Below are 14,214 nucleotides of genomic sequence, written 5' to 3'. Positions count from 1 at the left end.
CTTAGTAACCATTGGACACCCGCGATGACAATGGGACCCCAGGGTAAGGTGGCCTGTGAGAGCCCGCTATAAACTGAGTCTCACAGGCAGAGTCAGTGAGACACTGACTGCTCAAATGCACTGCAGTACACAAGTACAGCAGTGTATGAGACCAGTGATTAAAGTAAAAATTATATATGTCCCACAGTGAAAAAGTAAAAAAAAAAAAAAAAAAGTGAAAAAGTAAATTAAAATATGTAAAAAAAAAAAAAGTGCACACAAATCAGGAAAATATAAAATACTGTTTTTAGTGTGGAAAAATAGCAAAGCATAAAAAAAAAATATTAATTTTATATCGCTGTAATTGTACTGATCCGACGAGCAAATCAGTCTTTTACCGCACGGTGAACAGTGCAAAAAAATAAAATAAAAACAATAACTGAATTGATGGGTTTTGTTCATTGTGTCTGAAAAATCTGAAAAGCGATAAAAAAAAATTATGTGCCCCAAAATGGTACCCAAAAAAATCTGCAACTCATCCCTCAAGAAATAAGCCCTCATACAGCTCTTTAAAAAAAAAAAAGAAAATAAAAAGTTACAGCTCTCAGAACATGGCGACAAAAACCCCCCAACTTTTTATAATAAAGCATTTTTACTGTGTGATAGCAGCAAAACCTTAAAAAAAATACATATCATTATTATTATTATTATTATTTATATAGCACTATTGATTCCATGGTGCTGTACATGAGAAGGGGTTACATACAAGTTACAGATATCACTTACAGTAAGCAGACTAACAATGACAGACTGATACAGAGGGGCGAGGACCCTGCTATTATATATATATATATATATATATATATATATATATATATATATATAGTCCAGAAAAATGAAGGCAGCACTCCAATAGAAAAAAATAAAAGTGGTTTATTGGCCCATGTTCGACGTTTCAGTCCAGGATGTGGACCTTACTCAAGTTCCATTCAAGAGAATGCCAAGAGTGTGCAAAGCAGTCATCAAAGCAAAAGGTGGCTACTTTGAAGAACCTAGACTATAAGACATATTTTCAGTTGTTTCACACTTTATTGTTAAGTATATAATACCACATGGGTTAATTCATAGTTTTGATGCCTTCAGTGTGAATGTACAATTTTCACAGTCATGAAAATACAGAAAAATCTTTAAATGAGAAGGTGTGTCCAAACTTTTGGTCTGTACTGTATATATATATATATATATATATATATATATATATATATATATATATATATATCTGGCATCGCTGTAATTGCACCAACCTGAGGAAAAAAAATCAGCCTTATCACTTATACAGTAAGGTGAACCGCGGAAAAATAAAAATAAGAACTATTCTTGTACTGCTATTTGTTCATTCTACTCCGTAAAAATTGGAATAAGGGTCGACTCACATTTATCCTGCGTAGGGTTGAGCGACCTTGACCTTTTTAGGGTCGAGTCATGTTTTGCGAAACCCGACTTTGTGAAAAGTCGAGTCGGGCGAAATCGGCCCGATTACTGCGAAAAGTCGAGGATCGGCCGGAACACGAAACCCTATGCACGTCACTGGGGATTTATTATTATAGATATATTTATTTATTTTTTTTTTTTCTCTCTCTCTCTCTCCTCTCTCCCCTCCGTCCCATATTTCCCTCCGTCCCAGCACAGAAAATCTCGTGTTACACATTGCAAATCCCTACTGCGCACAAGCGATAAAATGATGATAGCCGTGCACGCCCCTAACCCCTATGTCATCACTCTGCCCACACTCCTTCATTGGCTGAAAAAATGGTGCTAAAGGCGTCATACGAAACGCGACTTTGGCGCCAAGATCGCGTACCGCATGGCCGACCCCACACAGGGATCGGGTCGGGTTTCATGAGACGCCGACTTTGACAAAAGTCGGCGAATTATGAAAATGAACGATCCGTTTCGCTCAACCCTAATCCTGCGATCTCTGTGTAAATTCCCAAAAACCGCAATTCAGACAAAACCTCAGATGGACCCACTTACGAGGCAGATGTAGTCACTTTGGACTGGTCTGTGTTCCAGCGGTGTCCCATCATTTTAGGCATTTTTTTTGCGCATAAGTGTAGGCGACCACAGATCTGTGCACGCCTAAAAAAGATGAATACCACGTACAAAATGTCTCCATCTGCCTCATTATGGTGGGTGGTTCCGTTGAGAGTTTAGTCTGAATTGCATTTTTGTGGATTTACACGGGAAACCCGAGGTAAGTAAGTAGAACATAAGAATGTGATCCAGCCTTATTCTTGAAGCGATTGAAAAATATTATGTGCCCCAATATGTTACCAATAAAAACCTCAATTTATCCCGCACATAACCAGCCCCCACTCAGGTGTCACTGGAACTATAGTGGGCTCCCATGTTATTGCTAGGACAAAGACTCTGGAAAAGCGACATGGCTCCTGCCCCCTCAAATAAAACCCGGTGAATTCTGTGCTCCCAAAACCAAATGCCCCCCTCCTTCTCAGCCCCACTGTGCCTAAACCACAGTAAGCGGCCACATGTTTGGCATTATTGTAATGGAGAGAAGGCACTTAATTTACGGGTGCGTATTGCCAGAAGCACAATTTGGGCACAATGTATGGGGGCGCTACAATATATGGGGGCACAACATATGGGTACTAAACTGGCGGATTTGCATTTCTCCAGAAAAAAAGCCAGGCTTGAATGTTACAAAATACTCACTGCAGCCATAGATAAATTCATTGAGAGATGCAGTTTTTACAATGGGACCATTTTGGGGGTTTTCCTGCTGTTCTGGCACCTTTGGGGATCCGCAAATGTCGCCAAGTAACGCTCCTTCTTCTCAGCCCTGATGTGTGATCCAACAGTAATTTCTGACATCATATGGGGCAGCACCGCTTTCGGGAGAAATTGCGCAATAAATTGTGGGGTCTAGCTTCACACATTAATCCTTGTGTACCTGACAAATTTGAAGCAAATACAAACATTACCATACATTTTACCACTAAAATGTCATGTTTCCATGTCTCAAATGTTATCAAATTCTATGAGGCACCTATGGGTTTAAAATACTCACTACACCCCTTGATGAATTCCATGAGGGATCTTGTTTCAAAAATTGGGTCACTTATGGGGGGTTTCTGCTGTTTTCACGTGTCAGGGGTTCTTCAAATGTGACATGGCATTCACAATCTTTCCCAGGCAAATAAAGCTTTTTCCTTTGCTAGCCCTGCACCCAAGCAGAAGTTTTTGACCACATATGGGGTATAGTCGCGTTTGAGACAAATTGTGCAACAAATTATGAGGTCGGTTTTCACCTATTACCCATTGTGAAAATTACAAATTTGGGGCCAAGACAAAATTTTCGTAAAAAACATTTAAATTTTCAATAGGACAACCTAATGTCATCAAATTCTGTGTAGTACCTGTGGGTTCAAAATGTTTACTATACACCTGGATAAAATCCTCCAGAGGTGTGGTTTTTAAAATTGGGGTCACTTGTGGGTTTTTTCATGTTTAGTCACATCAGGGGCTCTTTATATGTGACATGAAGCATACAGACCATTCCATCAAAGTATGCGTTCCAAAATGTCACTCCTTCCTTTCCGAGCCCTGCTGTGCACCCAAACAGAGGTTTTCTTCCGTATATGGGGTTTCCTTCCACATATGGAGTAATCAGGGAAACTTGCACAACAAATTTTTGCTTCTGTCTCCCTTGTGAAAATAAAAATTTGGGGCTAAAAGCGCTTTTTTTTTTGGCAAAATGTGATTTTGTATTTTCACAGCTCTATGATATAATCTTCTGAGAAACACCTGGGAGTTCAAAGTGCTCATGACACATCTAGATAAGTTCCTTGAGGGCTCTAGTTTCCAAAAATGGGCTCACTTGTGGGGGGGTTTCCACTGTTTAGGCACATCAGGGGCTCTCCAAACATGACAATGTGTCCGCTCTATTCCAGACGTTTATGTATTCAAAAAGTCAAACGGCACTCCTTCCCTTCCGAGCTCTGCTGTGCGCCTAAATAGTAATATTCCCCTACATTAGGTATCAGCATACTCAGTGGAAATTGTACAACAAATTTTGGGGTCCATTTTATCCTGTTACACTTGTGAAAATAAAAAAATTGGGGCTAAAAGTACATTTTTGTGGTTAAAATTTGATTTTTTTTATTTTCACAGATCTACCTTATAAACTTCTGTGAATCACCTTGGAGATTCAAGGTTCTCATGACACATCTAGATAAGTTCCTAGAGGGGTTTAGTTTCCAAAATGAGGTCACTTGCGGGGTGGGTTCCAACGTTTAGGCACTCCAAATGCAACATGACGTTCGCTCTTGATTCCAGCCAGTTGTGTGTTCAAAAAAGTCAAACGGTGTTACTTCCCTTCCGAGCCCTATCGTGCGCCGAAAGAGTGGATTTACCCCACATATGGGGTACAGGCATACTCAGGAAAAATTGCACAACATATTTTAGGGTCTATTTTCTCCTGTTACCCTTGTGAAAATAACAAATTTGAAGCCAAAGTAAAATTTTTGTGAAAAAAAGGTAAAAGTTCATTTTTGCCTTCAACATTGCTTTAGTTCCTGTGAAGCACTGGAAGGGGTAATAAACTTCCTGAATGTGGTTTTGAGGACTTTGATGGGTGTGGTTTTAGAATGGCGTCACTTTTGGGTATTTTCTGTCATATAGGACCCCCAAAGTCACCCCCAACAAAAATGGTTTTGTAAATTTTGTTGGAAAAGTTAGAAATTGCTGATCAACTTTTAACACTTGTAACATCCTAAAAAAATGTGGGACATGTGGGAAATGTTATTAACTATTTTGTATAACATAACTTTCTGATTTAAGGGCATAAGAATTAAAAGTTTGAAAATTTCACAATATTCACCAAATTTCCTATATTTTTACAAACGCGAGTCGTTTCGAATAAATGTTACCTCTATTATGAAGTACAATATGTCATGAAAAAAACATTCTCAGAATCAGTGGGATCCATTGAAGCGTTCCAGAGTTAACCACATAAAGCGACATTGGTCAGATTTTAAAAAATTTGGCCTGGTCATTAAGGTCAAAATTGGCTCGGTGACTAAGATAAACGCTATATACTCAGGGTAATAACATTTGCGGATATGACAGGTTCCCTATAAACGCAGAATTGAGCAGCTTTCTCCTTACTCTACCATGATTGGAAATGTAACAAGATGAAGTATTAGGATGATGTAAGTAAAGGTTTTTAGTATTTTTTTTGCTTACAATAAAAGCATGAAAAACACACAAAATAAACCTGAAACCAGCATCAACAAATTAATGGCCTTTATTATTCTAGTTCTCTGACAGGTTCTTGGCATCCGCATTACAATGTGCACTTCCCACAGAAATTACTTAATGCCGCTTCGGGACATGGTTTGGGCTTTGCATACACCTTTTCCATTGACTTCAAATGATGCTCCTCTGTAAGTAGCCACACAGTCATCATTGGTGAGAAGATCTGGCTGGATCTGCTCCCATGTCTTCTTCTTCGGATTTAGCTCCTTGTCAGGTTCGCCTATAAGAAAAATGAAAAGGACCATATTATGACCAGATCACCTACAAAAAGCAAGAATGCATTGTTCATTTAATAAATTCAAATCATAAAATTCCCATAAAATAAAGGGAAAGAAAATTATACAAAATGTATATTAAAATGAATGAAACTAATATAAAAATAAATTGAAACTGAAATAAGTACAATTTTACTTTGAGTTATTCCATAATGCTTTTTTTTATGGTTGCACCTGGATACAGAGATCAGTTTATGAAACCTCCCGTTCTTCGCAACAGATAATCCTGACAGTGTACTGTGTGCGCAATGTGAGGATTCACAAGTCTGTGGTCATAGAGTAACTGCAGATTTGTATCTTAAGACCAGATAACCCCTTTAATAATTTCATAGTAAGCAGCTGGCTATTTGCATAAAGTTATTAAAGGGGTTGTCAGGGCTTGGCATAAAAGTCTGCAGTCACTCAATGTGAGGGAAATCATGTAGGTGTGGTACGCCTGCAGTTATGAGTAGCCAATATTATCAGTGTAATCAAGTGGTCATGCACGCACATGTTTTCCATTTGCATGTGTCAACTAGATAAGTTTGGTTTCTCTCAACAGAAGAGAATAGAATAAAGCCAAAAGTCTAGTCGACACATGCAAACAGCAAACATGTGGTCGCATGACCGCCTCATCACAAAAGTGATGCTGGGACTCATGGGCCATTATTACTGTGCATGGGGGGACTCAGGGGAAATTAATAATTGCTAAGTGGGCACTTAAGAATCATTATTCTTATGGGGCACTCAGGGTTTTGCAACCATCAATGGTGCACTTGGGGCATTAATACTTTGTACAGGGGCAATATGTTGGCACTGTTTTCTACAGCACGTGAACGGGGCATTAATATTTTCTAGGGGGCAATTTTGCCACTCAGAGGGCACAAAGGAGACATTTTACTATTTGAAGGGCACAGTGGTGGCATTAAGTGGGGCACTAAGAGGAGCGCTGGTATTGTACCACACAGTAGGTGCAGTAATAGGGACTCATACGGCAGCAGCGGCTCAGTATTGGGGTATCAGCAGGATGAGGTGTTTGTGCAGGTTGGGAATAGATGGGGACGGTGCAGGAATTGTGAGAAGTCAAATGTGTCTTTGTTGTAATCTCCGTAGACGAGTACTGGTTGGAAAAGTTGTCATGACCGAGCTAATGGAAATGACGGATGAAATAAGCGACTCCATCAGAAGGAACGTCAGCTGTAAGTCACTATGTAACTGTACTGTAATCACTTACATGTTCTGCAGGGCTGGTATCTACCACTATATGGTCATCATATGGCGGTAATGTCAGTGATGGTCTTTTCATAGACATTATTTTTCCTGTAACAACTCTGTCATCTGCTGACCTTCTCCTACATCTACTGTTAGGGCGCGCCACAGTAGTTGTAATCAGGGTGACCTGGTTATGGGCCCACTCAGATGTTTCGCCACCTCTGAACCAAACCCCTAGCTAAACCTCTGGGCCTGCGCTATAGACTAGTCAGACAGGCGAGTCCCCGGTGACTACTCCCCACTCACTGCCTTATATTGACAGGTCTCGTGCTATAGGTGCACATAGGCAGAGACCTGTCCCTCCAGGTCAACAAATAGCGAAAATTCACCGCACACTCTAATGGAATGATTCGCAACCATCTGTGGAATTTTATTTTAGACAAAGATGATAAGTGCCAAGTTACAAAAATTGGTCCAAAACCCAGTAAAGTAGAGACACATGACGTTTCGTCCCTCCCGGGTCTTAATCATGGGGTTTACTTGGGTTCAAAAGGAATGGGAGCCAGGGTTAGGGAATAGCCGTATATAAGCTTCCATGCGGATAATGGTAGGCTGTAAATAAATGGTAACCTTTGGAGGATATGAAATGTACCAGGTAATGATAATAGGTTAGAGGTAACCTTAAGAGACTTTGAATTGAGGCCCGGTAGAGTCCTGTGCAATAAAAAGCGTTGCTTTTTGTATGTAATATATCTTTCGTAATCGGTATGGTAAGATATACGTGTTGCTTCGTACTTATAGTCAGAATAGTGCCAATCATTAGTGGCCAATAGTGGTAACTGTGTCCTGAGGCTGTAGAACCGTCCGGGATATGCTTGCGCCCTGCTCCCCTGGCTCCCATTCCTTTTGAACCCAAGTAAACCCCATGATTAAGACCCGGGAGAGTCGAAACGTCAAGTGTCTCTACTTTACTGGGTTTTGGACCAATTTTTGTAACTTGGCACTTATCTTCTTTGTCTAAAATAAAATTCCACAGATGGTTGCAAATCATTCCATTAGAGTGTGCTGTGAATTTTTGATATTTATTTCAGGGACCACCACGGTCCGTTCTACCAGCACCTCGCTTCTACAGTGACCTTGAGTGCACACCAATACCTACTCTCCTCCACGTCAACAGGCAGGAAGAAGCTGCAGATGACCTGACTAGTCTATAGAGCAGTCTCAGTCCCAGGCAGCACATATCAGGTGCCAGGTTCACTTTAAGGATATGTGAGCATGAAACATTTTAGATGCCTTTGCACTCACATAGTTTTAGAAGCAAACGACTCTGGCTGTGTTTTTCCTGAAGCATCTTTTCGGACACATTTTTGGACATCGTTTGTGGGGGCTTTGCCACCAGTCATGCTTTTTTTTTTTTTTAATTCCATATGGAGGCGGTTTTCATGCAGGAGCCGCCAGAAGAATGCTCAGGTGACTTCTTTTAGTTCCTTCTCAGCTTTAAAAGTACTGATCGGTTATAAGAAGTGACAAAACATGAAAGCAAGTTGTTTTGACATTGAAGTGCATATGTTCATTCTGTTTGGCAGTTGGAAACGCTTTTTAACCAGGTTTCTGATGTAATCCACCTGAAAAAGATGGGTTTACATACCATCCTAACACATGCAGCTTTCTGACCATGAAAGATGATAAACAATATAACAAGTCGATGGGTGCTTGTTTATAGGCCCTTTTATACAGATGGATGCATACCTTAAACCTATAACGTTTGCATACTTTACGAGGTACATCCTCTGTTTACCACATATAGATGGCAAAACACTGCTGTGGAGTTGGAGTCAGTGTTCATTCTGGTTGTGTTGTAGTCAGTATAAAATAGACCGACTCCTAAAATATATAATACGGTACATTGCCTACAGTAGTTTAGTGCAGTGTATGCTCTAATTTTTCATAAGAACTTGGGAAAGCTATGAAATGCCCTATAAATGTCTGTTCTGTCCCTGATCTAAGGATCTTGGCTTTTAATTGAGATGAATCTGTGCGGCACTTTATGTACATGCTCAGCAGTGAGGCAGTGCTGTGGAGTCGGAGTCATGGAGTCAGGGAAATTAAGGAGTCAGAGGCTTGGCTTACCGACTCCACAGACTTGGATGCAATAAGCATTTGCTTGTTTGTTGGCCTATCACTGCCATGTACACACAGGGAAATTACTAAGAAAGGTCACTAGGCTGATTATTGCCCAGTGTAAAAGTGTCGTTAATCAAAATATGCACAAATCAAAGTATCTACAAAATTTCCAAAGTTTCATTATTTACAAGTTCAGCTTTTGATAACATAAGGCAGTATCTAAGTCCCAGCTATATCTTGTGCTAAGGGATATCCAGAATCCAGTAGTCCCCGATTATACAGTTAGGTCCATATATATTTGGACAGAGACAACATTTTTCCAATTTTGGTTATAAACATTACCACAATGAATTTTAAACAAAACAATTCAGATGCAGTTGAAGTTCAGACTTTCAGCTTTCATTTGAGGGTATCCACATTAAAATTGGATGAAGAGTTTAGGAGTTTCAACTCCTTAGCATGTGCCACCCTGTTTTTAAAGGGACCAAAAGTAATTGGACAGATTCAATAATTTTAAATAAAATGTTCATTTCTACTACTTGGTTGAAAACCCTCTGTTGGCAATGACTGCCTGAAGTCTTGAACTCATGGACATCACCAGACGCTGTGTTTCCTCCTTTTTGATGCTCTGCCAGGCCTTCACTGCAGTGGTTTTCAGTTGCTGTTTGTTTGTGGGCCTTTCTGTCTGAAGTTTAGTCTTTAACAAGTGAAATGCATGCTCAATTGGGTTGAGATCAGGTGACTGACTTGGCCATTCAAGAATATTCCACTTCTTTGATTTAATAAACTCCTGGGTTGCTTTGGCTTTATGTTTTGGGTCATTGTCCATCTGTAGTATGAAACGACGACCAATCAGTTTGGCTGTATTTGGCTGGATCTGAGCACACAGTATGTCTCGGAATACCTCAGAATTCATTCGGCTGCTTCTGTCCTGTGTCACATCATCAATAAACACTAGTGACCCAGTGCCACTGGCAGCCATGCATGCCCAAGCCATCACACTGCCTCCGCCGTGTTTTACAGATGATGTGGTATGCTTTGGGTCATGAGCTGTACCACGCCTTTGCCATGCTTTTCTCTTTCCATCATTCTGGTAGAGGTTGATCTTGGTTTCATCTGTCCAAAGAATGTTCTTCCAGAACTGTGCTGGCTTTTTTAGATTTTTTTTAGCAAAGTTCAGTCTAGCCTTTTTATTCTTGATGCTTATGAGTGGCTTGCACCGTGCAGTGAACCCTCTGTATTTACTTTCATGCAGTCTTCTCTTTATGGTAGATTTGGATATTGATACGCCGACCTCCTGGAGGGTGTTGTTCACTTGGTTGGCTGTTGTGAATGGATTTCTCCTCACCATGGAGATTATTCTGCGATCATCCACCACTGTTGTCTTTCGTGGGCGCCCAGGTCTTTTTGCATTGATGAGTTCACCAGTGCTTTCTTTCTTTCTCAGGATGTACCAAACTGTAGATTTTGCCACTCCTAATATTGTAGCAATTTCTCGGATGGGTTTTTTCTGTTAAGGATGGCTTGATTCACCTGCAAGGACAGCTCCTTTGACCGCATGTTTACTTCACAGCAAAACCTTCCAAATGCAAACACCACACCTCAAATCAACTCCAGGCCCTTTGCTTGAGAATGACATAACGAAGGGATTGCTCACACCTGCCCATGAAATAGCCTTGGAGTCAATTGTCCAATTACTTTTGGTTCCTTTAAAAACAGGGTGGCACATGTTAAGGAGTTGAAACTCCTAAACCCTTCATCCGATTTTAATGTGGATACCCTCAAATGAAAGCTGAAAGTCTGAACTTCAACTGCATCTGAATTGTTTTGTTTAAAATTAAATTGTGGTAATGTCTATAACCAAAATGAGAAAAATGTTGTCTCTGTCCAAATATTTCTGGACCTAACTGTACCTATATTGGTAGGATGGGCCTGAACAATACATCGTATCATTGAGCCATGTGGCAATTATTTAATAAGCTGTGAAATTTAAAATGTGTATAGATAAAACAAGCACCAGCTCGGCCCAACCACTCTAAAAAGTACTAACAGGAGGGAACTTATTTAAGTAGCTCTGAACAAAAAAGACCCAAGTTAGAGTTCAGCTCCAGTTACTTGATGAGCCACTGTGGTCATCTGAAGATTCACTATCTTAGCTATTAAGTGCCTCCTGCACCAAACTGAGAACCCGTGATGGAACCACAAAGGAAAAGAGCAAAAACAGGTGGTATTCACAGTGGTGAGAATATTCATAAGCAGGGCTGTAGTCAGTAACCCCAGGTTCTAACTCCAGCTCCGAATCCTTCATAAATGGGCAATTAGCAATGACAAATGTATGCCATGAAAAAAATAGGTGATCAGTTTATCATTTTACAAAATAGGGATCTTGAATTAATATAAATAATACAATATACTTTATGTTCTGTTTCTAAACTTGTCTAAATTCCTAAGAAAGTAAAAATATATATATATATATATTATTTTTATAAACTTGCAATGGACGTTTGTGCATTTCTAATTATTCCAACTCCATCGAAAACCATCTGAACTTCACAGAAAATAGTAGTAATGTTTTTGTTCCAAAGTCCTTCATCAGACAGTCGCTAATGTGCTGCAGGGGGATATAACAGAAATGAAGGCAGTGCTGGATAAAAGCGATCTTAATCACAGGACGTATACCTTCACATTGCAATTCAGACCGTTTTTCTCCAGCACTGCCTTCATCTCTGATATATCTGCCTGCAGCACATTAACAGTCTGTGTCTGATAAAGGTCCATACTTCAGGACCGAAACATTACTCCTATTTTTTACAGGATTACCAAAATAAAAATCTGATTTATCTACATTTTAAAGTTTCATGTATCTCTATATTTTTAGTCTAACAGAGTGGAATCCTTTTCAAGCCCCCAATCCTTCTCACGGGAGTGCCGTATACCTATTATTAAACTCCATAGTTCTGCTTAATGGCGCAGTCAGAAGGCCATATAGCACGGCCAATAATTGTATCACACTGCACAGACTGGCCGGCGGCTCTCCTCACCGGACAGTGACAGCTGGATAGAAATGTGTGTTGTCACACTTGGGTCAGCAGAGCAGACGGCCAGTCTGAGAATTACGATATGATCATCGTCCATGTTATAAGGCCATCTGACTACACCTTATAAGTGATATTTCTTTCATTTACTGACCCCCGAAGACTTTGTTCCAAGCTGGACTAGTTAATAATAATGTCCCAGCACAAGTCCGCTGAACACTATAGCCATAGAACTTAATGGACACTTTTTTGATAGTAACGTGATTGCCGAAAGGCAATTCTTTACATAGCAGGATATTAGCAGAGGGGAAAATAGATGCCGCCTAAATTAGATCAAGAATACATAGACATAAATAAATTAATCCAAGTACTACTCCTACGTCAGTGTATGCAAGGCGCCTTAGTGGCAGCTGAAGTATGGGACGTGGTAACGTAACTCATGTTTACAGACAGTGCCCGGGCTGTAAAGATGAACTACGTGAACTCAAGACATATTTTACTTTTTCCAGACTTTTTTGCTTGCCATGTGAGGCAAAGCTCTCGCACTCCTTGACACACTAGCTTGTGTTTTGAAGTCACTGCAATCTGGATTATTAGCTAATAAGGTCTTGTTCTGCACCTCATTAATCGCGCTATTCAGTATCCTGGATCACAAAGGACGCTGGAAATGTTTTACGACTGAAGAATCCTCCATCCTCACATTGCAACAATATGAAAAACAGACAGATCTTTAGTTGATGCAGCAAAAAAAAAAAGGAAACAAAGTCTGTGCCAATTATTTTACACACAGATGAGAAAAAGTAAAATGCAGCTGTGGAGAACATATGGGCCGGCACTGCAACTGAGACAGACTGGAGAGTATGGTAGATGTTCTATCAGACACTGTCGTATCCAGATGTCAGACAACGTGTCAAGTGACAAATGTCAACGGAGACTTGTGCACCAGTGGAAATTTCCACCAGCTTGTATACAGTGTGGTTCTTATTCAGATTTACAGCCAGGACTTGGGCATACAGCATGGCTTTGGCTGGTGCACATCATCCCACGTCCTAAATTGTTTTTTATTTAGGCTATGTGCACACGTTGCAGAATTGCCGCAGCAATTCTGCAACTCCTGCCGCGGGTAGAACGCATGCTGAATTGGCATGCATTTTCCCGCTAAACACTAGCGTTTTTGCAAGCATAATTAGCCTGCAGAATGCTAGCGCTTTCAAAGCGATCTGTAGCATCACTTGGAAAACTGATTGACAGGTTGGTCACACTTGTCAAGCATAGTGCTTGACAAGTGTGACCAACTTTTTACTATTAATGCTGCCTATGCAGCATCAATAGTAAAAGATAGAATGTTAAAAATAATTTAAAAAATGGTTATTCTCACCTTCCGGCGTCCCCCCAATCTCCTCAGCGGCGCTCCTGACTGCTTCCATTCCAATGGATACTTTGTGCGAAGGACCTTTGTGACGTTGCGGGTCCTTCGCAGAATGCATCCCTGGGAACGGAAGCAGCCGGGAGCGCTGCTGAGAGCCGGGAGGACTCCAGGGGCCATAGGAAGGTAAGTATATCAATATTTTTTATTTTAATTCTGATTTTTAACAGAATTATGGTTCCCAGGGGCCCGGAGGAGAGTCTCCTCTCCTCCAGACCCGGGTACTACCGCACATGAAGCGCTCACTTTACGCATGGTGGGCATAGCCACATGCGTAAAGTGAGCATTTCAATTAATTCCTATGTGTGCGGAATCACTACGATTCCGCACAAAGAATGAGCATGCTGCGTATTTTTCCGCTATGCGATTCCGCCGCGAAAAAATATGCAGCATTAGCACAGGATTGCGGAATCCCATCCCATTGAATTAAATGGGCTGTGTTGTGCATGTGTTTTTGTAGCATTTTCGCAACGAAAAAACACGGTAAAAACGCATACAATCAGCAACGTGTGCAGATAGCCTTAGGGTTAAGACAAATTTTTCAAGAAATCTATAAAGTTAGATGGAATGTCAATAACTAGAAACAATAAAACAAGTATATTAAAGTTGTTAGTGACTTGGAATTTGTGTATTTGCCTATGTAGATTAAGGTCTCATTTGCTTTTCTTCGCTTCATTATTTTTTTCCATAAAAAGTATTACAAAGCCATAATTGTCTTAGGAACAATAGATTATGTACAAAAAAAAGCAACCTTTCCTTTTATTTAACGATAAATTAAGCTTAGTTTTCTGACTTTTACTATGCATTACCCTTATATTTCATTTCAGTGTGTTTTTTTTAGGTTTAT

The 14,214-nt window shown here is 40.2% G+C and overlaps 1 protein-coding gene across 3 annotated transcripts in view; it reads right to left on the bottom strand.

Moving 5' to 3' along the window:
• Window positions 1-5,287: 5,287 nt before the first annotated feature.
• Window positions 5,288-14,214, bottom strand: part of AIMP1 (aminoacyl tRNA synthetase complex interacting multifunctional protein 1) — a 123,882-nt gene continuing 114,955 nt past the window's right edge. For all 3 annotated transcript variants that reach the window (XM_077278392.1, XM_077278384.1, XM_077278399.1), the window contains one exon: window positions 5,288-5,536. In XM_077278392.1, coding sequence (XP_077134507.1) covers window positions 5,370-5,536 — 167 coding nt within the window. In that variant the 3' untranslated portion in view covers window positions 5,288-5,369. The remainder of the gene's footprint in view (window positions 5,537-14,214) is intronic.

The sequence above is a fragment of the Ranitomeya variabilis genome, chromosome 1 (genome assembly GCF_051348905.1).
Source record: "Ranitomeya variabilis isolate aRanVar5 chromosome 1, aRanVar5.hap1, whole genome shotgun sequence".
NCBI classification, from domain to species: Eukaryota; Metazoa; Chordata; class Amphibia; order Anura; family Dendrobatidae; genus Ranitomeya; species Ranitomeya variabilis.
Note: the sequence above shows the minus strand (reverse complement) of the source record. Positions and strands in the feature narration are given on the sequence as shown.